The following is a 27,677-nucleotide window of genomic DNA, read 5'->3' as shown; positions in this document are numbered from 1 at the left end:
CCTATAGTACATTCCCTTTGAGTTTTTCCCTCCAAGTACGGACCTTCTCCAATACTCTCCTGCCCATGGAGTCTAATGTGATCACAGTCTGAATTGATTTCACTGAAAAGAATTATGACAAATACCTTACATCGTGGTTACCCTTGAAGAACATCTAACATATGCACTTCTAATTCTCACCACTAGCAAAATGACACTCTCGCTTCAACTCTTAATATTAGGAAGTCTGAATAGCAGAAAAACATATTACAAGAGTCCATTGTCTAAACAAAACAAAACATTTTTTTTCCAAGATTATGAAGTAGGGATTTACTTGATAAAAAATTCTGGTGACACAACAGCAAATACTTCTCCTTCTGGAGAATTCTTTCTACCTATTAAGTGACAGCAATCCCTATATATCATTTACACTTATCTGTATCTGTTGGAAGCTAAAAATAATGGTGCCTTTAGGAATTGTACCCTACCTAGTTTGTGAAAGATGACGTGAGGCACTTCTGTTCTGCACATTTTATTTTTACACTGCTTAACACTGCTGTTATTCCTGAGCCTGATTTATGGGTACCCTGGGGTACTCCTAACCCCTTTTGATGTTATTTCTGCTGGAAACAGTTGACAAAAGCAGATCTTCCCTTGAGAATTGCACAGTTTTAGTATTTGTTTCAACTTTCAGCCATTTGCTCAACCTATTAAGAGCTTCTTCAAAGACATAAAATAGCAACCCATCACCTTGAATGCTACAGAAAAAAAATATATGCATAAAGGCTGCCAATTCACACTACCTCTGCTGTAGATAAGCAAAATACATTGGAAGGCATTACACTACATGGAATACTGCCTATGGATTTAGCATAACCCTACAAGGGTATTTGGCTCTGAAGTATTTCACTTTGTTGGTCAGAGCTGCATGAAAATATTCAAATCAAATATAAACCCAAGGCAAACAGAAAGTGTGCCTAATGTAAACTTGAGAATAAAAATTGGCAATAGGCTTAAACATTACTTCCACTTTGTATTTTTTCTATATACCATAGAGTACACTACTGCTTTAAATATGATTTTTATGAGCTCTGCAAACCTTTCTAAAACCATATGTATGCCATGCCAAGAATCTCGGAGATTAACTGCTCTGCCTGTGGTGGACTAACTGTCCATGAAAAATGGACAGAAACAACTAGAGAAATAGTATATCTTGCTGCAAACAATAATACTTAAGAAATACATAAATAGTACCTGGTTGTCATCTTTTCCTGTTTAAATTTTTCCAGCAAAAAGGAAGAAAAATGTATTTTGAAGAACAGACACAATTTTTTTTTTTATTACTGTAGTGAAGCTAATACAAAGTAATAGTTAATGCACCAAATCCAGTTATTCTTCTTTTCCACCTGAATGCTATAGAATGATGAAAGTAGTTTTCACAAAATACTATAAACTGCAGAGTGCCTGGGATGCTACTTTTCAACTGCATAGGAGTATTAGAAAGTAATTGCCAGCACAAATACATGCAGTCACCTAAATGTTTAACTAAAGTGAAAAGGTTATGGGTATTTGTGTAATTTCTTTGAGTTATTTATAAATCTTCCAAGAACGCTAGGTTAGAGAAAAGAATTAGAAACTCATAAAATGGAGCAGATATTTCGTAAGCAGCCCAATAATTTACAATGACCTTTGTGCAACACTGATAATTGATTTAATTGTTCGATCTCTAGCTCTTTTCAAAATGGGCTTACTTTTGACCATCCTTGCAACTGGAAAAAAAGAAAATCAGAAATAGAAACTAAAAGAAATTCTTTCATAGCTTTAATTGGAAAAATATTTCATTCACCCAAAGATACATGTGAAATTAGATTTTACCAACTCATAAGATTGGCCGTACAAAAAATGAAGTAGAGTAAGGTTTTCTTGGTATCTCAGTTCTTGGTATGACCTACAAATGTTTAATATTACACAAAACTGAATAATAGACTTTTATGGCTTTAAAAAACAAACTTCTGAAAGATAATCAGCATTTAATGTACAGATACATTCTCAAAACTTCAGAGTTATCACAGAAATGTGTATCAATATTTTGACATGATGAGACAGAACAATTTTCTTCCATATTAGTTCCTGTAATGTTGCCTAGAGAAGGGGTTTTTAGACAAGTTTTTTTTTCCTTGTTTTCTTCTCTTTTCTTCTTTCTTTCTTTTTTTTTTTTTTAATAGAAAGGAGAGCTTAACAAAAACACAGTAAGTCGTTAAGAACAGACAACTTTTCCTGCAGTCTAGAAATAATTCCTTCGGCTGGGGCTGCACGGCTAGAAGGCGCGTCCCCTGGGTGGTGGATAGGGGATCCCTCTCTGGAGGGTGCACCGGATAAAATTGAAGAAGGTGCCGCGAACCAACGCAGCCTAAGGGAAGGCCACCCTGACAGAAAAACCACTGGCCCTCCAAGTCATGGGGGTTGGGCAGGAGGCCAACTACCTCCTCCCGGAAAAAAAATAAAAAGCCGCAGAAACAACAAGCATCAACTCGGAGATGGAGAAAATCAGTAATGAAGTGAGGAGGAGGAGATGGAACTGGATCGGTCATGTCTTGAGGAAAAAACCAACAGAAGACTGCGCTGTGGCCCTTGGGACTCCAGAGCACGCAGCCGCAGACCGATTGAAGTGGAAGAACGATGTTCGCGCCTTGTGTGCCTCCTGGCACTGACAGAATTCAGATCAGATCAGATCTAGAAACAATTAGAGTTCCTGAGAATCCAGTGGACACAGGTCCTTGAGACAGGTACTGTTTATCCCATGAAGCTTAGTTGTTAGTTCAGCAATTTTACCCCTTCATTGTACTTCATGGTGCTGGGTGACCTCTTTTGATGCTTCCTGAGCCCTACACAGGGAAGACTAGGACATGAATAACCCTTTCCCATGCCATCGTACTGCTAGGACAGAACTACATCATTGCAGATCTAGTTTCAGCAATGAGCCTTTGGGTTTCAACTTCAAGATTATCCCAAGCTGGCTGTGATGAAGATCCAGGCTACCTATCACAGAACTGTGTAGGATATCTGTCAGTTGTTGCCATTTGGCTTGGGATCAGGGATCAGTTGTTGGCCCTCTTTCATTTAGCAGTACAGACACATAGTAGGGCTCTGCACTGCAGTAAGCCGAATCATTTCTCTTGCTCAGTGTATTGTTAGAAGGACAGGAGAACTAGCCACTTTTAAGTAGTTTAGTCTGCACCCTTGCTGCAAAATGCTGAGGTACCAATTTGACAGAGACTGATATTTGGCCTTCAACCTGTACCTAGGAGCCAGTTCTGTAAATACACCACAGAGGATGCTGCCAAAAATCAGCTCTTTCCAGAAGACACCCATATGAATCAGTACAGAGTTCAAGCATCCCTTGCAACTTCTCTCTTTAGACCAACTATCACAATTCTCTTTGGTATATGTAAGGAACGGTGCTACCTGCACTGAGGCAGAGTCAAGGTACAATAGTTTCATGTTAGTTAACCATGAAAGAGAGGAGGAACTGAAATAATATTGCCTACTTCCTGCTGATTTCATCTTGTGCAGTTCCACAGGCCAGTACAAAAGACCTGCTCATGGGTGGGAGATTAGGAGGTGTGCAGGAGAACAGAGGTCACTCATAAAATCTTATGAAGTATACAATAAGGCAGAAGAGAGAATATCCTCCTCATCATTTCACTGCATCACTTGAGGAACGAGATAGGAAACGTACATCTATAGCTCTAGGAAGTATGAGATGTCACATTCTGGCTACATAAATGTATTAGTGCATTTACAACCTTTAAAACTGCAAGAAGGCCGCTGGAGTACTCTCCTGCTCACTCTTGAGATAACCGATTTCACTGCCTCCTGCCAAACAATTAATTCCATGGCCTACAAGACACACTGAGTCAGAAAAGTGTTCCCCTGACTTCTTGGAGATTGAAGGGGATACAATTGCTCTGTAGGCTGTTTTTATAATACCTGCCATCTAATCTTCTCATGCCACAGGCTTCAGAGGTCTTGCTATGGTCAAATAAAATCTGTCAGCCATTCAGAAAACTAAACTTAACTTCCATTATCTAAAAAGTATCTCTATGCTCCATAACAGAAGACAAACCTATTTATGAATAACTGAATCTGCTATGCAAAATAAAGAAAAGACTGTAAGACTTATTATATGTATGAGTAACTTCAAAGAACCTGTTGTCCCCATCATGGATAGATAACTAGGAACTACTAGTGCCTGTCAGATGCTTAGGCACCCAAATCCTACCCTGTTTCTTAGGGTGCTCGGTCAGATGTCCTATGAACTTTTAGAAATAAAATACTTTAAGATCACCTAACAGCATCTCAGAAGGGGTCCTGTAAGCTAGAAAGAATCTGAACAGCATGAGGCCAACAGGAAGACGTGTCTTCCTTCCCTGTTTAGTGTATAAATCCAATAAGCTTACTCATAAATAACTATTCCCAGATTGTGTACGGAGCTAAAAGTCTACTGAAACGTAGGTCTCCCATACTTATTTGATGCCTTAATTTAATGAGAATTGATATGCTTTTGTGACATGTCAATAAATAGTCCCATTAAACTTTACTAGTGAAGTTTAGGAAGCCAATAGCTAGTCCTGGGAACAGTTCAGCTAAGCAAATCCAGAAAATTAAGTCTTACCTCTTTCTTTCTGTTGGGATTTGCCACAAAACAGAGGGAAAAAATACAACTTCATGAATATAGGTGAATAAGTCTGTACTGAATATACCAATTCAGGAAAATGTCAACATACCCATTTAAAATTTGTTTGAAATAATTATAACCAGTTCTCAAGCCTAAGTAAGCATATTTATGGCTGACATTCTTCCCTCTTGTTCTTGGGAAAAGGAGAAAGTCGGGCTAAGAATGGAAACTTCAGACTATCCTTAATTACAGAGAGGTTAATACTGCTGCATACCTAACCACTGGGGACAAGCTGAGCAATTCAACATGTACTGCCTGCAAGGTAGTCTCTGAAAGAGGCACAAGGCAACACTGTAAATGCTGTGTATATGGGTAGCGATGGACACCATACTCTTCTCTTCAATGCACAATCATCTTTTAATCTCTAAGACTCATTTTCTCAAGCCAAATACTGTCAGCAACCAATCAGCTGCTATCAATGCAGTAGCATGCAAGCACAACATAATATAATTATACTGGGTCTGCGACAGAATCAGAACCACCACCTATGATTTTCAATAGGAAGTTTACTTCCAGGAATCCAGCTTTTCTTCCCCCAAAAGATATCTCCTAACAGTTTCATTCACACTTCCTGCTACCCTATAAGATTTTTCTAAATTCTTTCTTTTATTGCAAAATGCAGACCAATCAATAGCAATACTTAGACTGTATAACAAGGTGTTATTAGTTTTGAGGTTCCACCTCAAAACATCTCCTAATCAGTAGATAAAAGTGTTTCAGGTAATTCTTCACAACAACGGTAGCTGTCTTTCTTGGGCAATTGGTTTTTAATCCATACATTTGCAAGTAATGGTATTCTTGAATGTATGTGCCCAAATACCATACACTAAGATGGATTACAGTATTTAAAACTGTAATAAACAAGAACACGAGAACAGATGCATCATAAGAAATTTTGCTTTGATTTATAAAACAAACACCAAAAAGTTCCTCTCCGCAGGAACAGTTTGTCCCCCTCAAACTTGTACTTTCTTTCACTGGCTCTTAAATATGGATTAGCAGCAAAGATCTACACACTTGTGCATTTGAGGCTGTAGTTAGAACTTAAGCAGTCAGATTCCCACCTGCAACTGAACAAAGGTAGAAAAAATATAAATTGTAATCAGACCAGCAAAACAAAGAACACACCTGAAAATGTGGCCCATTTTCCACCACGATACCAGGGAAAAAATGTTTAAAAAGGCAAACCAGCAGAGGAAAAAAAGCTCTTTGAAAGTGATAAGTACTCTAAAGCACTGAGACTGTGCATCTCTGACAATTTTTGTTGTACTTACCTAATATCTGTGCATGTTATACATGTGATACAGCGACTGTTTGTTGTAACAAGGTTCAAAGCCACAGATGTTTCACTGTCAGTGGTTGGGTGTGCTCCACATTTAAAGTAAAACTCCTGAAATATTGAAGGAGAGATAAAGAGAAGATTACATACCTGCCGCTCGCATCCTCCCTTTATCTTAGGCTAACTGACATTTGAGACAACAGACAAATTACCGCTGCCAACAGAAAAGGAGGACAATCATTAAGAAAGGTTTATAAGGAATCTCTTGCAAAAATACTAGTCTAGGTGTGTATTTTGTTCAGCAGTTTCCCTAGTGAAGAAGATACCTACTTGTGTACTAATTTGATACCAGTGTGATACATTCTGTGATTCTCTGGATTTATAGAGAAAAAAATTACTTCATCTTGACTTCATTTAAGTATAGTTATCAAAGGTAACTATGCATTAATATTTCCACCTTTTTTTTTTTTTTTTTTTTTGTTACAGATGTTACCATTTTCTGAACTCCAGAATACAGAATTAGTAAAGTTCGTTCTTGCTTTTGTGATGTTGGAAATCCATACGATATATTTTTACCATCATATTAAAGGGAAGCTCTAGCTCTCTTGGGACACGTATTACATTTGCAATTATATATTATATTGCGTTTGAATTAAGTTGCTTTAGTCCATACTGCTCTATATAGCCTCTTAGACTGCTTTCATTAGCATAATACTTTTTACACAACTGTGTGCTTTGTTCTCTTTTCCATTGCACCCCAGGGAAAGCCATACCAATCATGCTGTGCTTAGATAAGGTTTTGTTATAAGAGATTGTTTTAAATGTCCAAATCACTCTATGCATCTGTAAATAAAAGCAGTTTGAAGACATATGCTTTGCAATAGGAGCCACAGATGACAGTTTGCAGTTTCTTTGTTCCTATAAGACCTTTTTTCCAGTATCAAATTGTGGAAGTTTGTCATGAAAACATTAACACTGGTATAAATGAAGTGTGAATTGGAAGGTAAGGGTATAAAAGCATCATAAGAAATGACAAGAAGAAGGCATAGAAGAATAACAGGTGTTGTTGGCATCAAGATATTAAGATCACACATGATTCTCAAGAAAGACACCCAGGCTGGGGGGAAAAAAAAATCCTACAAAAAAAAAAAAAAAGAGAGAGAGAAAAAGGAAAAAAACAGAATAAACTGCAGCAAGAGAAAAAGACACAGAGACAGTGAATGAATCAGCAGCATTTCCTAATGACTCACAGAGGTGGGACAGGATGAAGGAAAAAAAATTACACTCACTGTCAACTTCTTTAGGCTGCAAAAGTCACAGCCAAAACCCAGCACTAAGAACGACCCAAAAGCCGTGAAAAAGACTTGCTAGGTGGTGTTTCCTAGTGTCACCCCAAGTTCCTAGCTAGACGATCTGGACACATATTTTAGTCCTTGTTAGCATATGAATACAAGAGAACGAGTGTGGCTGAATGAAATCAGTTTTGTTTAACACAAAATCACCTTCCCCTCTATACAGCCTTGCACCAAGATTTACTAAAATACTGTACTAAAAGCAGTCCAGAAAAAGCTCTTACTTTCTCACTGCTTTGAGCCTTGAAGTAGGGAGCTCTTCATCTGCAAAACAGCTGTCAATTACTGTTTTTTATCAGTGGTGATCATTTAGATACATTGTGTATTTCTACATGAGACAAATACAGTATTATGCAGTAATACCTCTAAGGTGGAATCTGGTAACTGGGATATGAGAAGTATTAATATAACATTCCTCCTAGGTTAGTCAATCCTGCTTCTCAGAGAAGCACTGATATATGCAATAGATTCAACTCAAATAAAATATTCAAACTCCACTATCAGTTAAGGACTCATTGTCTGAAGCATGTGTTAGTAGCAGTTTAAGAGAACTAAGGAGTAAGAGGATAGCTTAAAGGCAAGCCTATTTTTAAAATGAAGTAATTGTTCACAAAACTTTTGTAGTAGTCACCTGTACATATTTACATAGAGCTAACTTTTTTTAGTAACTAAATCATATTTCTGTCCTGTTTCCTAACATCAGGAAGTAATCCCAAGAAAGAAAATATGCTTAAACTCATCCTTAGACAAGACTTTAGACTTTCCATGTTTTTTTCTCTTGTTCAAGACCGTTACACACACAGCTTTTAAATATCAGCTCAAATTGAAGCATTTCAGCAGTCAAGAATGAATCAATGGAACTACACGTTCATCTGGAGTACCTGAAAACCTTACACAATCTGTAACTTTAATTTATTTTCAACCTTTAAAAATGTATCCATTGATCTTTGTATTATTTGCTAATGGGTTTTGGAGCTTGGGTTTTCTTTGCCCTTTAATTTGATTTTACTTTTGTTTGAATTAAACAGTTAGAAGGATTTATTTAAATGCAGAAGTCTTGAAAATATCTCCTTGCTTCAGTACATCTTCTGCATACAACTAAGAGAATACTGACAACTCACTATTCCAGAACAGATAAACTGTGGGCAAGGAAACATACAAAAGAAAAATAATTTTTGATAAAATTACTTACCCAGTATAATAAAACTTTCTTTGGGTCACAAGCAAAAAGAAAGAGAGTAACAAAGGAAGTAAGCTCTAAAACACTTGAAATAGCTTTAGACTTATTTTTGTTTCCTAAAGAGCATCTGTTTGATGATTCTAATTGCTTTTGATAATACCTCACAATGGCTATAAGGTTCTCGTCATGAATGCTGTTTAATGAAGATAGAAGGGAAATAAAGCAATACATTTCTTATTCCATACTCTAAGGTGTATGGAATATTGCCTACAAGTCGGGGGGGGGGGGGGGGGAGGGGGAGAGAGAAAAAAAAAAACCAAAACCAAAACCAGTCAAGAGTCTTGTGCTACATTCCGAAAATACTTTCTTTGTAGCATTAGGAAAATTACTTCTCTATACTTCCGTTTATCAGCCCAAAAACTGCTTTAAGAAAATTCCTCTACTAATTATATTTACAATGTGCTTTGGTGTTGCTGAATGGAGAACATTATGGAATGTGAAAACACTATTTGAAATAACAAAAGAAAATATTGCGACTCTCCAAAACTATTCATTGAAAGACTTCTGCTTGAGTAAACAGCAATTAAAGAAATAGCAGATCTTAATAGTAAATGCAAAAAGGACAGAGGGCTCGTTGAAATTATAGAAAAAAAAATTCCTTCAAGATTATATGTCAAGTATTTGTTCAGAAGAAATCTTCAAGATTAAAGAATAAAAAAGTCATTTATAACAAATGTGTTGAGACTAGCAGTACAATAAAACTAACCCATTTATAAAATGTTCACCCTTGCAAAAACAAAACGTATCAACCCACACAATGCACAATTCTATAAAATCAACATAACAGTCTATACCTGTGGGCCTGAGACATCAGTGCTGTGATGGGAGTTCAGAAATACAGGGAGAGACTGGAATCTGAAAAACTCAGTACGCTGAGTGCCTGACAGTTCTGGCACAGTGTGGACTGCATTTCCACTTTTTTTTTTTTATCATAGTCATACACATTCCAATTGTTTGAAGGCTTTTAAAAGTCATGTATTCAACTAGGTTTCCAGTTGCAAATAAAAATGTATGTGGCCTGGTTTTACACAATGCGTAAATAAACAATCCACAAGTATTTATTTGTTATATTCTACCAGATTCCCCAGAGACCTAACATACTTCTCATGATGCAAGCACAACCTTTTCATGCCAGGGCATATATGTATGAAGTTATGAAGAAAGATAACCCATCAGCACGAGTTGTTTCTCAACTGATGCCAGCAATGAAATTGCTGAGACTAAAACATAAGGGGGAAGAGTTTAGCCACTTCTCACTCTCCAGCCTTGCATGTCATCTGGCATGTAAATGTAGCTATTCTTTTATTTAGTCTTTCACGCAGTGTATGATAGCCTAAGGAAGGAAATTTGTTGCATTGTTTAATCTAAATCATTTATGTTCCAAGGTTAATCTCCAAACAAGTGTAGAGGTCTTGGAGCCAGCCAATTTAGGACTAACCCTCTAATTTTGCCACAGACTGTCACACTCACACGAGCAGTTGTTACTTCTTAAGGCTGACATCAAAACGTCTCTCTATACTTAACTGATGTTATGCTATATGAGACAATACTTTCGGAATTTTAACCTTATAGTAAAAAAACTTTACAGAATAACATTAAAGGGATAGGCAAAAATTCATGCAGTCTACATCACTATCTGACCACTTCTAAAATATTTTAAAATAGAAGAAATCACATTATTCCTCCTTTCTGCACTTGTGTTCTCATTTGGTACAAAGATTTCTGATTAATGCTTTTTTTTCTTGTTAAGTATTTCTGTTCAGCAATGAGTAATGATGTCAAGAAATTACTGCGAAAGCAGAGACAAAATTTAGTGCTTTTCTTAGTTCTGAAAATGAGTAGTTTTATTGTCACCTTCTCCTGCAGTGAATACCTTTAGATCATTTTCTTGCCTAAAGGCATAGGTCCCATGAAATTGCGAACATTCTATTTAACACTACAAATGTCTTCCTTTTGGCAGTGTATCTGATAGATTGTTATTCAGAGAAGGGAGCAGGCATTGCTCTTACATACTTTGTCACATTCTTCACTCCTGTTATCGCTTTTGTGTCACACAACATCATAAAAAGTGCAAGGGGGAAGAAAAGGTTCAAAGATACATGGTCAGTGTTAGCTACTTTTTATGAAACTCAAGAAGAAAATTCTCAAATTTATCAAAAAGATAATCTTCTTTGATATTTTACCAAAAATATTTCTCCCTAAATTCTGTTTTTTCAAACAAAGCGGGGTTTGCATACCCCTAACTGCTGATGGTAACCGAACTGTCTTCTGTGTGGTCAAGTAACCAATGTAAGTAAGAGACCAAAGTCATACACAAACCGCCAGTGGGAAGACAGTTTCTTCTGGGCCTTATTCTGTTTCAGACCCTGTTACTTGACCACATAGATACACGTTCCCCCGTCCAGTTTACTGCATTGTCAGAAAAAACACTGCTCTCTGGTAACAAGTACCAAGATGGCCTGCACCTCAGCTGATATACAACATATACACATGAAAACACAGGTTCCTACCCCTGCTTCTCATTCACCATTGTTTAAAATTCCTAAGGAAGCTCAGCCTTTGCATTTCTTATTCCCTTTTCTTAGTAGGCTACAGAACAAGGTGGGGGCCCTACGGTATTTTTCCCTTAAATTACCCACTTGTGCGTTTATTTAGGACTGATAGGCAAAGCCATTTATTAATATGTGTTATACCCATTGAAGGTATAGTTTTCATTTTTCAAATTATCAGCACTCTTAAATCTCCTTTCATCTGTACCATCATAATTATTCCCCTGAATGAGAGAAAACTTCAATGCCATTGTGGCACACTCCTGTGATAATGCTTCATTTCCTTTTCCAACTGAAAAATTAAGTAGATATTCAGTGGTTCTGAGGACAGTTTGAAAGAAGCCCACTTCAGAACAGCTGTGGAATCAAATATTTCTTCTAGGATGTTCTGGAACAGACTGTGTTCAACTCTGAGCAGAAACACTTTAAGGTTCCCACATCCTAGAAGAATTGCAGGCAGTGGCTTTCCAGGCCATAGGAATACCTCTGAGGTGAAAAAAAAAAAAAGTCAATCCATAAAACATCACAGTTCACATGTGGAACAGGCACTGCTTTTGAAGTTAAAAAAGTGTTAGAAAAGCTGTTTGAATTACACTGGCTAATATGAGGAAGGCACTGGAGCCAAAGAATAATTCTTAGAGATTACAGCAATCAAGTCTTAAATGATTTTGTGACAGACTCATGAATGCGTTGCATACATAAGACTGCTCCACTTTCTTCTGTGACCCTACAGCATTTTGACCAGCTCTGGTTACTGGAAGACATCCTCCTCAAAATAGTGGTGTGCACTACCAACTTATTGAGCGTTGTGAGCATCATCTAGTACCAATTATTTGGTGATTGCTACTCTGAATGGTTTGTTTTTACTAAGCAATGACTCTGAGACCCAAACAGCTGTTAAGATCAGAGGAAGAAAATTATTAACCATAATTCAAATTTTTGCAATATAATTGGGTTTAGAGTCAAAATATAAATAAAACAAAAGCATTCCTATAGCTACCTAAATTTCAGACAAGCAGTGTCTTCTGTTTCTTTTATGCTTGGAGTTCATCTGGAACCGTTATTTCAACACTTGTAGCTAAGAAACTAACCTTAGGCTCTGCTCCTGTCATCAGCACTACTTTCTTTTAAGATGATCTCCATTCAAGAATATTTCTTTCCTACTTGAGGTTCCAATCAAAATCAAACCTTCTCTCTGTGGATTTCCTGTGATTCATAAACTTGATGCTTGATCGTGATACCAAAACCATAAACACTCTTCCAAAGGGCAGCTGACTTCCCTAAGCTGGGAAATGCAACTGCCCCTTGGGCATGGCTAGCTGGATCTCCTCCCAGGCAAACGACTGATAAATACAGCTTTCATGGACTGCCTCAGTGGTTATGGACAAACAAACTGTTAACTCATTTTGAGGGAAAGGATTTGTGCATCGTATTAGACCGGCATTCAAGCTGCAGCATGTAACTCCTTAAGCACTGTTTCAGTGTTAAATTGATCACTACAAAAAGTAGAATAATGCATATGATTCATTGCTAATTCTCTGTTAAGATTAAGCAGGGCAATAATCAAAGCTATTAAGTGGCAGTGGATTTGAAGGTCCTTAGCACAGATTTTAGGAATACTGCAATACAAAGATTAAAGATGTTGGTCACTTTAACCATTCATATACCAATACTAATACGAATCTTTCAAAAGCATAATCACTACACTCAGACAACATTTCTTTGCCATAAAAAAATTCTTAAAGTAATTTTTCTATTCGAAAGGGAAGATCCTGTGTAAAACTCAGCACGTGATCTCAGACTTACGTATTCTGAATGGAACCAGAATAATCAGCAAGAATGAAAACAAAGGGATGTCACCAATACCAGCATATTTTATACACATTTCTACACAAATTTCCACAGCCCTTACTCTTTCAAATCCACAGAATCTCTGCTGTAGAACATGCAGTAGAAGGACAGCATGGCCGTTCATGAACGCTGTCAGAAGTGTGAACTTTGAAAGAAATCCCTTTATGGGATGCAAGGAGAAAAACTGATATCCCAGGAGAGATCAAATGTTATATAGTAAGCCTTGTTAATATATTTCTGATAATTAAGCTGACCTCAAAGATAAGTTGAAAGGTCTTTTGATGTGAAGAATGATAATAAAATGCTGAAATATTAAATTTCAATGTCTATAAGAAGTATATATTTATTTAATTTGGCAAGAGACAAAAGCAGCATAGAAATGTAGAAGAAATATGAGTATCTCTCTAATATCTGCTTTCTGACCGAAACTCGTTGCCCTTCTCAGAATGCCTCTGGCTAAGAAGACGAAAAAAGATCTGTTGTTCATGACAAAAGCTCTTATAGGATGAGTATCTTTTGCCAGCTCTTCACTGAGTCTGTCAGAGCATGCTTGGTCTCAGTGAATACATCAACTTTGACCTGTGTGAAGGATGGGGGAGGGAGGAAGTTAATTTTTTACATTATTATTACATTTTTGAGACAAACACCAATTTGGGGCAGAAATGTTACTCTCCTGCCTTTTTCCAAACTTTCTTTTATGTTCAGCAGTAACAACTGCTATCAAAATGTGTCCAAGTGACTAAAGGACACATTGTATTTCAGAGAAAGAAGTGTCAATACATCTTTACAATATCTCCTTTTTATTCTTAGTCAACTTTAAATAAGTTCATGTAAGAAAAAGATTAAAAACACACAATTCCACTTCTTTCTCTCAGAATCAAACATATTCACCATACCTTTTATTCAATTGAGGATATCAAAACCAATTTGTTGTATATCAAATATTTGAACAGATAGCCTATGATACGGGAAGTATTTTGAGTATAGCATGAATATATGCTATTCATAATTCTTTACAAGACCTAGTGTTTTAGCCCTGATCAAGTCACTTCAAGCCAAGTTTTAGGCATATAAAAACATATCTAAAAACTCATTGTAAATGATTTTTTGTGAGACATTTTCAAGGGCTACAAAATAGCAACAGTCTCTATTCTCATCATACCCAGATCCCACTTTTACCCATATTCTTAAAAACAAACAAACAAACAACAATCAAACAAAACCCACAACAAAACCAAATAAACATTATTTTGTTTACATATTTATTCCCCTTGCCAAGGGACAAGATCTCTATCTTTTATTTTTCCAGAATTCACTGGAAGAACAACAGAGCTATTGTTCAAAAATTAATAACAGGACAGCTATAGCTACAATCCAATTTTAATCAGCAATCTAATGTGATATAACCCAGATTATTAATGACTGAAGAGATCTTACTATCCATTTCTGAGGGAGCCGCCACTTATAATAAGGGATTTTCAGTGATTTATACCAACAAGTTTGTTTTTGTACAATGGTGCATACAGCTTGCATATGTATTGTCTGCACTACAAAAAAACCCCAAAACAATTATTACTTTTCAGCTAATAATTTGTATTAAAATCTAAAAAGAGGAGATGGATATAATTAAGATTCAAATAACTGGCATGATGGGTTTTTAACTATACAAGGTTGTAATGACATCTGGCCTCTGGAGATAACGTGCAGCTATAGTTTCGTAGGACTTTTGTGTGTAGGAAAAGCAACAAGAAATGCAGTACCTATCATGTATTATTCTTTCCTTGCCTACTAGAAAAGGCACAGTGGAAAAAAAGAGCACAAATGCCTTGGGAATCCCTCAGCTGCTGCCGCCCAGACAATGCTATTTCAACCACCCAGGAAAGTACTCTGTGTGAAAGTGACTTTTCTCATTTTTAACAGCAGCATTTCTCATTTGCTTTGCTTGTCTGAAGGCAGCCACACACCATATTTGCTTCATTTCTCTGCAAGTGGTGGCTCAGGCTCAAACAATCCTGTCACTAATTCCGCTGTCATTCCTTCGAGTAGCAATATTCTGTGACACAAAGACAGAACGAACAGGACTCTTCAGCATGATCCCGCTCTTCTATCACGCATTTCCTCATAGTATAGGCAAAGAAATGAAGGCTGTAGGGCATCGTGTCTCCTTATAAAATGGATCTTTACCTGGAATGTTACCTTGTAGTGGAATCAAAGGCCCTACAGGCATTTAGCCAATCACCAGAAATGCATAACTAACATGACACAGGTACTGTAATGTCCATGGTATGTAAATATACAGTAAGATAGTTCTAAGTAAACAACTTTTCAATGAGAACGGCTATGCTTTCATATAAAATAACACGAAAGGTTTACACCTTCCTTGCCCTGGAGTAGTGCAAACTCTCCCCTTCCCATCTCTGCTCCAAACATTTTTCATCCATGTTTCATTTAGAAATACAACCTCTGATCAACACTAACTTCTGGACTGAACCAAGACTGCAGTTATCAGGAAGATGGAATTACCTAGCCCAGCCTCTGGAGCCCAACCCTGATTGTTCTGTTGAATTTGTTCACCAGGTTTCAGCATGTATGAAACAGTTTATTTTGGAAAAGTTCTTTTGAATTACTTGTAAGCCACAGAGGAAGTCTCAGTTTCAGAGTAGCTACTTAGAACGTATTATAATCATCATATCCTGAACATTAGTGCTGATTTCTAGGACTTACACTTTCCCATCAGCCTCTTTTAAAGTAGAATCCAACTGTTTAAATTTGTTATCAAGTGTTTCCTGTAGAGAATCAATCCTTTACTTTGAGCTTAATTTCCTCTGGCAATCAGATTTGAATTTTTATGTGAACGTAAGCCACAAAAAGGGCTCAAGGAGGGAAGAAACTCAAATACTATATGATATCAGATCCTCAGGCTGTGCTTCTTATGGCACAAAAAGTTGTCTGCAATTACAGGTTTGAGTGATTTGTTTCTTTTCCAACCATGCTAACAAGCACTTGGGGTAAAGATAGTGATGAAGAATTCAAAATGACTACAGAATAAATCTAAAATGTATAAGAAACAGGATTCCCATACTTGAGCTGTAAATATTGCACAGGTGACGTTACGTTGTAAGGTCTCCCAAAGAATCTTATCTTGAGCTTCAGAGAAAAGCCCGGAGAGTTAACAACTCACAAATACCTAAGCAAATTACATAATTTCTTTAACTAGCTGTTACCTTTCATGAGTATTCTATACAACACAACCAATTCCATGGTCTAATCTGTAAATATTGCTGCATTTCTGCAATATATTCAGTAGATTCCCATCCATCTGATCCTATTGCAACTGAAATATTTAAGTTTTGTCCATCCCTTGACATCAAAGGAACTTCTTGGGTTCAAAGCTTAGAAAAAGGTATTTTTAACCCAACAGCCATCTTAAAAAATGACTGTTATTTTTGGTTTTAGGTTTTCAGCCTTCAGCTAATATCACCAATGTCCTAGAGCCTCACATCCATCCATTAACCATATAGATGATCTACAAGTCTGTAACATAGCTGAAAGGCAGTACTAAGACACCTTTCATTTAGCACTAAGGCTGCCTCAGGGGGAGCATCAGTATTTATGTGAGGACGCTGGGCAGACAGAATTAGGCTGTAATACTACAGGAGTGGCTCTTTGCCTCATCTCTGCGTCTCAGCTTTGAAAAATTGGATGGTTTGTTTTGTCATCTTTCCAATGCCTGCCATAGATCAGGATATGAATGAGCACAAACCAGCCAAGAGACTGCCCAGTTCCGTTGGGAACAGTGAGAGAAGGGAGGTAATGGCAGAAATGTTATTCTCTCTCTCTGTATGAGATACACTTGCCTTTTGCTCTGAAGACTCAGAAATGTACTAATGAATGTTTGGCACCTCCTGAATATTCAGTGAATAGGCAATGGGTTTTTTGAAGTCTATTTGTCACCCAGCAGCTTGTTGCTTTTCTTTTGAAGCATGTTCTTTGCCATGGTTATGCATTCTGTTAAGGACAGCATATAGTTATAGGTGTACTAAGTCTTAATCAAATTCTACTGAATTATTGGGGTTTATGCTCCTAATATACTTCTTTCTACAAAGGTGCTAAAGAGCAGGTCTTGTGTCCCACCTACACACAGAGAGGTAACATCTAACCCACACAGAGCAAGACACATTAAACTCAAAGGTTTGGGGAAATCTGCAAAGTTTTTCCAATAATTATTTTTCAGGCTTGTCCGGTTGCCAGAGTGATGGGGCTGGGAGTAAATTTAGATGCGCTTGTTTAGTCTTTTTCTCTCCCCTGAATCTCTGGTTTAAATCTTTTACTTCTACATGGACGGAGCAGTCAGATGGAATATTTGTGCCGCATCACACAAACTGAAGCTTTCTTAAAACAAAAAGCAACCAAACAAAATATGCTGCATGATGCCCAGAACATATGATAAATAGAAAAGGAGGAATGATGTTAAATATAGTCACGTGAATAGACAGAAGCAAATAGATGATTCATATTGCCATCATCCAAGGAAGGAAGAGGACTCTGTATATGTTTAGCTCATTTATTGGTTTCAGCTAAGTATAATCTGTACATAACTGGCTTACACAAGGAAAATTACAATTGTTCCTTCTAATTCTGTGAAATGAGATAAAGATGTTTCATCAGAGAGACAAGCATTTTAGATAATGTTTTAAGAAGCAAAATTTGAACTATAACATCTAGTAGAAACACCTCACAATCCTCTTGTAATTTTCAATATATAAATGCATGATTTGTTACTTCAAACTTATGAAATACAAATAAGTGTCCAGTGTTTTACGTGACTCAGACATTAAAAAAAATCCACATAATACAGCATTTTTATGGAATCGAATATATCACTATCTAATGAAAGAGTGTTATAGGGTAAAGTCTTGCAAAAACTTTCCCCGGAGGTTCTTACAGGTTACTAGATGTTCTTGAAAGTTACAGAGGGCTGCAGTAAATGAAGTGGGTAGAAGGACAAACAAAAACCACAAAAAACCCACCAAAAAACCCCTCTTCTCTGGCTAATCTTGTCCTGCAAAATGCACTAAAATGTTAGGAGTAAACTGAATTTGTTCTCTGGCATTTAGTTTAATGTTCTCTGTTGTTGTCTTTTTTGTTTTTTTTTAATATATTTTCAATATATAATATATATAGATAAGCTAGATGCAATATATACATATGCAAGATGAGCTAGAAAACATGAGTCACAGTAGGAAATCCATTCTCCCCTCTATAATCTTGTTAGGAAAAAAAGAAATCTATGTTTGCATTGCACTCTTACCTATAGTTTCTAGCATAAGAAATCTGAAAAATGCAGCAAATAAGTTAAATAAGCATTTAACAGCAAACTTATTTCATGTGTATACTAGTACAGAAGAAGCCAACATTTATCAATAGTTGACAGCACAATATCTGATTTGAAAAGGTATTTTCTATTATTAAAAACAGAAAGATGTGAACATTTTTCCTTTGAGACAATTTAATACATAGATATATCATCTAGTGTAGATGGCTATTTGCATAGCTTTAATTTAATGCTGATGGTGTCTTGACAGACTGTTTTCACTAAAGTGATTTAATTTGGTTTTCCCAGCAAACCTTTATCTATTTACACTGACTTCATTGTAAAAACAAGCAGCAAAAAAAAAAAAGGAATTGTTTTTTCCTAACTTAAAAAATTGTACCCAGGAAGAATAAGGCTACATCCACACTAGCAAACAGCTTGTTGTTAAAGAATATCCAAGAGCATTTCTGGGTGATTGAACACAGTCATCCATACAGTTGCAGTGTTAGCAAGGTCTCTGACATGTTTTAGATAGTGCCAGCTAGGATATGTCACAAACAGAGTTCAGGAGTGGGCACACCCAGGCACAGTTCTTGGTACATGGTTTGCATCCCGGTTTTGGGGACTGAGAACACTTACTAGCTGCAGATAAGCTACGCTGTGCCATTTGGCCTTCAGGTATGAAGAATTTTACCAGCAACATTTGACCTTGTGGCCCTCCTATGAAGAGTAAGTGAGGCATGGTTTGCACCTCTCTACTTCTGGAAACACATTTTCTTCCTAGCCAGTACTATTTCCTCGTCCGATTTCCTCTGGTCTTCTGACCAGGCAGGCAACCGTGGGCAGGACTCTTCTACCCTTCTCCATTGCAAAACACTTTTTGCTCCCTGGTTTTACTAAGTAGGTTTCTACCTGTAGAAATAGCTGTAAATTCATACTTAATTTAGTCAAAAGAACTTGCATAAATAGAAATTCATGCCCTCCCTTGGATCAAAAAGTAATTTTGTTTAAAAATGTGACTAAAAAGGCATTTACATGATAGCAGAATCTTTAAATGAGAACACGAATAGTGCCTGAGCAGTATAAAGTGTTTTCTGCAAACAACGCACAATGCTACAATCTCCATTTGACATTTCAAAAATTATTATTTTTGTTACAATATCTATTTTATAAAGCAACTAAAATTGCCAAAGTTTTAACTTGCAAATTACCTTGAAAATGTATTTCTGAAAAAAATATTTTTAAATGTATTTATTATTAAACTAGTTTACTTCCATTTTACGTAAGGAAAAACAATAATTTAAGATACAAATGCATGACCAAAATCATTGCCTTTAATTGGGCTACCAGAAAAAGAATGGAAAAACAGAAAGGCAGACGTTACCATAGACTTTAAATAAAAACAATCATCCAGATGCATTGTCCTATTCACAAAATTTCAAACATACCATGCTGAGTCCCCAGTGCTGTAAACACACAGTTGCTCATATATTTACAGCACTGGGGACTAACTCACTAACTCATGCTGTCCAGAGTGCCAGCACCAGCAGTGCGCCAGCAAAATAACTGCTGGAAATTAAAGCTGCCCTTGACTTACAGGTACGTGGCAGCAGAGCCAAACACAGAGATACCGATCTGTTTGGCTCGAGTTCCCTGTGTAGGATGTACAGCTTGCAGAGGTAACTGAGCCAATAAGATGAATTTGGCCTCACGAATGTTGTGTTCACACAAACATAACAGGTCTATTATAGCATTTGTTATGACAAATCTTTTTTCAGAATCCAAAATTCTCCCATAGATAGCATAAGCAATTAAACAGCTAGCGCTTGCCAAACCCTGCCATGCACTTACCACTGCCTTTGCAGTTTCCTGACTGCTATCCTTTCTGCACAGGCATTATCTCATTTAATAGCAGTAATGTTCACTAGGAAACCTCACAACGACTTGAAAAAGAACTTTCCATCACACAGCCTATGTGCTCAAGAATATGTAATGCATAGGTAGGAAGACCTTGGATAAGTACATTGCATAAAAAAAATCCCTTCAGGGTAATTGGAAGTTAAAATGAGAAATATATTTGTCTGTAAAACATACACACTTCATTTAAAGGTGCAGGCCTGTAACATTATAAAAATGCACCCTTCCAATTTCAGACAGAAGTTACAGCTGGGTATCAGATGTGGTTTTTTCTTTGCTTTTCCCCCTTCACACATTTACAATTTGAACTTATCGTTTAACTACTCTCACACTATGACCCACTCTTGAGGAAACACAGACCATCACTTCTGAAACACTACTCACCATGGCAAAGGAGTCCAGACTTTCATATGACAAGTAATCTTTCTACCCACTTTTTCCAGATTCGTAACAGGACCTTCCTGAGCAACACCTTTGAAAACACACATATTTATACAGAAAGTAGAAAGCCTGAGTTCAGCTCTTTCCTGAACACACAAAGCTCCTAACTCAGCTCCTAGGAGAGTGGGCATGCAACTACAATCCTACAGACACAAATACATAGTTCATGTGCTCCATATTTTATCCAGCCTGTCGTGCAAAATTCTTCATTAGTGCAGAGGGCAGGGATCAGAACCCGGGACAGTACAGCCTAGAGACAATACTAACTACCCTCAAGATAACCATCTGCAAAAAAAACCCAAAACACACCCATGCCCACTTTTTGCAACGAAGGTGCCCTGTGTACTGCTCCACAGAAACTACTGTCAGTCACAAGCCCAATGGTGCTGGTGGTGCCCTTCTCCAGTAACATAGCAGGTAAAGCACCCTTTTCACTTTTAGTCAAAGTAAAAAATGAACACAGAACACCACTTCATGCAAGAATGAGCTTTTTTTTCCCCTAAGAAAATCTTTTTGCTACAGTATGACATCTCCTAGGTAACCTGCGCTGTTTCTTCTGAGCCGCTCCCAATCACAGGAGCTTTCTAAATAACAAAATGAGAAACTGGCCCTCAAGAAGCATGTTCCAAGATGCTAGTTAAATATATTCAGAAAGAACTCAACATCTGACACACATGACATTTTACAGTCTTTAAAATAAAAAAAAAAACATATGTGGTAACACGGAAAACAGTGTTACTTTAAATGTAGCTGCAAGTATTATGCTGATGCATGTGGGTTACTTGGTTTTAAGAGGTTCTAATGTTCTTCTAAATTTTGCCACTTTTTTTGGGGGGGGGGGGATGTTTAGGGTTTTGGTTTGGTTGGGGGTGGGGGGGCAGTAATATTGACCCAATGTTTTCCAGTTCTTCTTTTGTTCCTATACTTTGCATATTTATTTCTATATATTTTCAAAGAACAGTTACGGCTTTCACAGTTACTTAGAAAACTACATATCTTAAATTGAAGTTTAAATAAGCTGCACAAATTTATTAGGTCATATTTCTCTGAGCTAGAAAATCAGTTGAAGGAGATTCTCGCAGAATTCCAGCTATACAACTGCCCCAGCAAAAACTGTGAATTACAAGAATTAAGTTATCACAGCAAATCCTCATTGACAGGTTAGTGATGCTGCAAGCGATGCACTATTGCCTACCAGCATTTAAGATAAAGCTTCTAGAAATCAATCTGTTTGTGGGTGCCACCTCTAACACATGTAAAAGTCATAGCACCGTTAACAGATATCCACAGTGAATTTTGTTATTTTTCCCCTTTACAACCTCAAATTCACATGAGGCTGATATTTTTGTTTGAAATCAATGAGATATGCACAATTACAGTTTCTTCTAATGGCACTGTAACAGTGGTGTTCAGTGAGAAGTTATTTCTTAGTAGTTACCACACAGGCACCAGAAGCACATGGCTTATCTTTAAAGCAGAACACAACAAAATCCACGGATGCAACTTGAATACTCCTGTGTCAGTTCTGATGTTGCAACGGCGGGGTAGCAGGAGTGTGAGACAGCTTTATGCATCAAAAGGACGAAGCCTGCTTTTCGCTAAAACACTTTTCTCTCATCTCCTGGCAGCTGTTTAAGCATGTGTAGCTTTTAAGAACAATTCAGAACCACAGTTACTTTGCCCATATACACTGAAATACCACAGTGGAAGAACTCAAACATTTGATTTCAGAATGCCCCAAACATTTACTGAAGTCCCAAAGAGCTGCTATGCTATACTGCACAACTGATCAGCAGGTATATTGCTCAGAGCCACGAGATTTCACAAAGCTTTGAAAAAGAACTGTTGCAATGCATAATGTCAAAAACAGTCTGTGGATAACATGCTCTTACCAAGTTGGGTTTTTTAAACTATATGTTTCTAATCATCCATTGTGCTGAAGCAAGGGAAACACTTGACTTACAAGCATCCCAGCCAACAGGCCGAAATACTGAGTACTTCTAATGATGCTGTAAGAGCTTCAGTACGTCATTTTTATGTATTTATACAGTTAATTAACACGCATTCAAATGAATGTCTCCTTGGGGCAAGTGCTTAAAGCATAGAGCAGTGTTAACGTCAGCAGACCATTTGTATATTTAAAGCTGGGTATATACTTTAAGTATCTTCCTGAGTTGAGCCATTAAGGCAGAAAACAGAATCAGAAACACATGTGATATTATAATTTAAACTTTCTAGACTCAAGACAACAGAAGTTTTGCTTGTACCTGACTTTTCTGAGCTAGAAATACATGTTGTATACTGAAGACAACCATATTTGCCTGGCCCCACATAGCTATACTACTATGAGAATCTAGGCATTTCTGACAGCAGTTATTCAAGAACTACCCACTGCATTAACATGAACCATGAGAGAAAAAGCCCATAATTTGTAGCAGCATTTCCAACATGAATTACCTTGCAGCCTCTGGTAAGAGAAGCTCACAGGTGATGCTATTGACTATGTTATCTCACACCACCACATCCTATAAACAGTGCTTGCTTATTTTAAATTAAGATTTGTAAAAATGAGCTTATTTCATAAGCTGCATGCACAGAAGCAGAAGACACAAACTAAAGAGTTTACAAACTGATCCCAAATCAGTTACAGGCATGATCTCTTAGAAAGAGCTAAACCAAAAATAGAGTAAACAATTGTTAATCAATCTCAGACCAGAACACTGAGCATGGACACTACAGGTGGGAAACAGATTTCATGCCAAGGTAAATTTTATAACAACTTTTAGATCTAACAGAATATATCACATACCGTGTCAGCCTGCAAAATGACACAGTTATTAAACACTCAATAACAGTACTTGCCAGATGTGAATGAAGAAATTGTGCTCTTCCATATAAACGCAGGATAACATTTGAGGAGAGACTCCTATATAACCACACTGTACCCTAACAAAATCACCTTCATCTGGTTTGATTGCTGATAGATGATTGCAAGAACATGTTGCATGCTTGAGTGGAAATCCAAGGTTTCAATCATCAGTAATGAATTTGCAACAGCTGCAGACAGTAGCATATTGTTTATGTCACATGCAGTGAGCAACAAAAGATTCAGTGAAAGCGTTACTGAAATTCACTGAATTATAAAAAGCTATCCCTGAACACATTAGACATGTTGCCACCGTGCATACAGAAGTATGTATAAAACAAGCTGTATTTGAAAAAAAAAAAAAAAAAGTGGGTCTGATTTGTGAAACAAGTGACAGAGTAAGCACAATGTTATGGTTTGAAGTGGATTCTACCGTATCTTCTTGAGTTTGTTTCCCTGGTTTTAATATAATAGCATTTTATCCATAAGTTTCAATTACTGCTTCCCAATTTGTTTAGGTCCCTCCAGGCCTGCAAGTTTTCTAAAACTCCAATAGATCAAATCCACAAAGGGTATAATCCCCTCCAAATAATATGCAGAAATGACTTGTGGAGAGCATACAACATAAATAGAGTAACTGTTAACACTGCTCTCACTACTAGGCTTGGCAACAACATATACCAGTGGGAGTCGCACACCTCCTTTCCACTTTCCTCCCTGGCATAAGAACACGATAGACTGAATTTAATCTTCCCTTTAGTATCGATGCTAGGTGTAACTAAGACTCAATACATACATACATATGTACACACACACAGAGTGTAAACTTAAAAAATGGAGCCTTTATATAGATTGTGACAAATATACTGGTCATACTTATCCTTTATATCTCAGTCTTATAATATCTGGCTTCTCTAAGAAATCTGTTCTCGTAACATCTGGTTACTTCAGGAATGGCCACACTGGACTGCAGAGCAGTCCATCTAGCCCAGCATATTGTCTCTAAGAGGAAGTTAACAGTAGATGCCTAGAACGTGTGTTAAAAACAAACACAAACCCCCAAAACAAAACAAAAAACCCACACAAGACAAATCTAAAGAGGTATTTGCCTAGAGTATGTTCCCAAGCTCCAGCAATTTGTGGCTCAGAGACTTCCTAAAACAGAAAGGGTATCTTCACATTTAATTGTTCTCTATGGATTTTTCTTCCATTAGTTTGTCACTTTTTGAACCCATTGTAACTTCCACAATATATCACGGTAAAGAGTTCTGCAGTTTAATTATGTACCATGCAAAGAGGAATCTCCCTCTAGTTATTTTGAACATCTCAATAACTAGAAAAGAATACTGTATTAGGCCAAAACAGCGATGTTATAATCATACATTAAGTCTTTATGACAGCCAACACTATATGGGTACAAAGTGAGTTCCTTGTGCAGTGCATCATCAACATGTTTTTCAGACATTTCTAAAAGTAAAATCTTGTAAAAAATATTACAGGTGCATTTACATTCAGTTTTCATTTGTGAATACTATCTACCTTTCAGCATAGTCAATGAGATTACAGGGACTTTGAATGATCTAGGATTTGGTCAGGTGAAGACAAGCTGTGTTCTGCTCGCTTTCCATAACATTGGACCCTTGATACTGACAGTCTCAAGGAGGGTATAAAAATGATCATTTATAAAACTGTGCTGGTTTTGGCTAGGATAGAGTTAATTTTCTTCATAGTAGCTAGTATGGGGTTATGTTTTGGATTTGCGCTGGAAACAGTGTGGATAATACAGGGATGTTTTCATTTCATTCAGGCTGGATCATTGGGCCAGGGCCAACTGTATGAGATTCAACAAGGCTCAGTGCCAGGTCCTGCACTTGGGTCACAACAACCCCATGCAATGCTACAGGCTGGGGGAGGAGTGGCTGGAGAGCTGCCTGGCAGAAAAGGACCTGGGGGTGTTGGTTGACAGCCGCCTGAACATGAGCCAGCAGTGTGCTCAGGTGGCCAAGAGGGCCAATGGCATCCTGGCTTGTACCAGGAATAGTGTGGCCAGCAGGACCAGGGAGGTGACAGTGCCCCTGTAGTGGGCACTGGTGAGGCCGCACCTCGAGTACTGTGTTCAGTTTTGGGCCCCTCACTCCAAGAAGGACATCGAGGTGCTGGAGCGTGTCCAGAGGAGGGCAACGAAGCTGGTGAAGGGTCTAGAGCACAAGTCTTGTGAGGAGCGGCTGAGGGAGCTGGGGTTGTCTAGCCTGGAGAAGAGGAGGCTGAGGGGAGACCTTATTGCTCTCTACAACTACCTGAAAGGAGGTTGTAGCGAGGTGGGGGTTGGCCTCTTCTCCCTAGTAACGAGTGATAGAACGAGAAGAAACGGCCTCAAGCTGTGCCAGGGGAAGTTTAGGTTGGATATTAGGAAAAATTTCTTCACTGAAAGGGTAGTCAAGCATTGGAACAGGCTGCCCAGGGAAGTGGTTGAGTCTCCATCCCTGGAGGTATTTAAAGAACGGATAGATGTGGTGCTCGAGGACATGGTATAGATGGACTTAGCAGTGCTAGGTTAATGGTTGGACTCGATGATCTTAATGGTCTTTTCCAACCTTGACGATTCTATGATTCTATGATTAGTGCTGAGCAGTGCTGACACAGAGTCAAGGCCTTTTCTTCTTCTCACCCCACCCCACCAGCGAGTAGGCTGGGGGTGCACAAGAAGCTGGGAGGGGACACAGCCGGGACAGATGACCCCAGCTGACCAAAGGGCTATCCCATACCATATGACGTCATGCTCAGCATATAAAGCTGGGGGAAGAAGAAAGAACAGGGGGACGTTTGGAGTGATGCTGTTTTGTCTTCCCAAGTAACTGTTATGCATGACGGCGGCCTGCTTTCCTGGAAATGGCTGAACGCCTGCCTGCTGATGGGAAGTAGGGAATGAATTCCTTGTTTTGCTTTGCTTGCACGCAGGGCTTTTGCTTTACCTATTAAGCTGTCTTTATCTCAACCCACGAGTTTCCTCACTTTTACTCTTCTGATTCTTTCCCCCATCCCACCAGCGGTGAGCAAGAGTGGATGTGTGGTGCTTAGCTACCTGTCGGGTTAAACCATGACAAAAACATTAACTGCTTTTTCAGTGAACCCAGGGGCTTCACAACATTTGAAGAAAAGCTGTTGACTTGTTAATATAAGGTATCAGTCTTGCCAAAACTCTCACTGATTCCTGTTACAGGACAGATCTTCAACCCACCTGAAATTGCCTCTCATCAAATCATGAAGCACCTACACTATCTGAAGAATTTTTCAAAAACTCTATCATTGAAGGAGAGGTGAAGTTGTATTGAAAACAACGGCTTATTTTTAAAAGGCAGTTCTAAAGGGCAAGCAAATTCTAGTAGCTGAGCACAATCATGCAAAGTAATTGTTCATTTAAGACAGAATAAAACACTAAAAAAAATTTCTCTGAAAACATGCTTAATTGCTCATGTTTTCAGATAAGGTTTTCTGGAAGTGAACCACAGATGCAAAAAATAATGGATTTTTTTTTTTTAGATTTTTTTCTTTCAGTGGCAGTGTTAACAGCTTAAGAAGATCATCAAAGAGCAAAGGATTTGTTTGAAGAAAGCGTTATAAATCTTCAGCATATTTTGTTTGATCTTTTACAAAGTTGTGACATTTCCCCACATGTGACTAGAAATAGTGGTAGCAATACACACAAGACGAACTAAACTTCCCAAGACCATTCAACACAGAGTACAAATGCATGAGTTCCTCTGAGATTGCCAGAATGTCTATGTAATTCCAGCTCACAAAAACTATTAGCAACTCTACTCTGTTGGTGAGATAAAAAAACTAAAGAACAGATCCAAAGACCTGGCTTGATCTCAATTTTAGGATTTTTATGGTGCCAAAAATAATGCATTGGTTAAAAAAAAGCTTCTTAAACAGTCAAAAGACAAAAATCAGTTACTATATAACGAACTGTTCTAAATCATACTTGTTATGTTTGCTGGTGGTGGGTTTTGACACAGACACAGTTTGTGGTCCATAAAAAATGTCCAATAGACTGTGGAAATATTGTATTTCTCCACCGGGAAAAACTGAATAAGTGCTCACTTTTTAATTTTTTTTTTTTTTTAAATAAGGATAGGTCTTAATTTTAA

General features: G+C 37.6%; 1 protein-coding gene across 1 annotated transcript in view; it reads right to left on the bottom strand.

The window, feature by feature from the left end:
- PRKN (parkin RBR E3 ubiquitin protein ligase) overlaps positions 1-27,677 on the bottom strand; it is a gene marked incomplete at its 5' end in the record, with an annotated part of 628,924 nt that overhangs the window by 372,744 nt on the left and 228,503 nt on the right. The window contains 1 exon segment of the mRNA XM_082305465.1: positions 5,992-6,107. Within this exon segment, the coding sequence (XP_082161591.1) occupies positions 5,992-6,107 (116 nt within the window).

This window comes from Platalea leucorodia, assembly GCF_965183815.1.
Source record: "Platalea leucorodia genome assembly, chromosome: 3".
Taxonomy (NCBI): domain Eukaryota; kingdom Metazoa; phylum Chordata; class Aves; order Pelecaniformes; family Threskiornithidae; genus Platalea; species Platalea leucorodia.
This window is presented reverse-complemented; position numbering and strand designations above follow the sequence as displayed.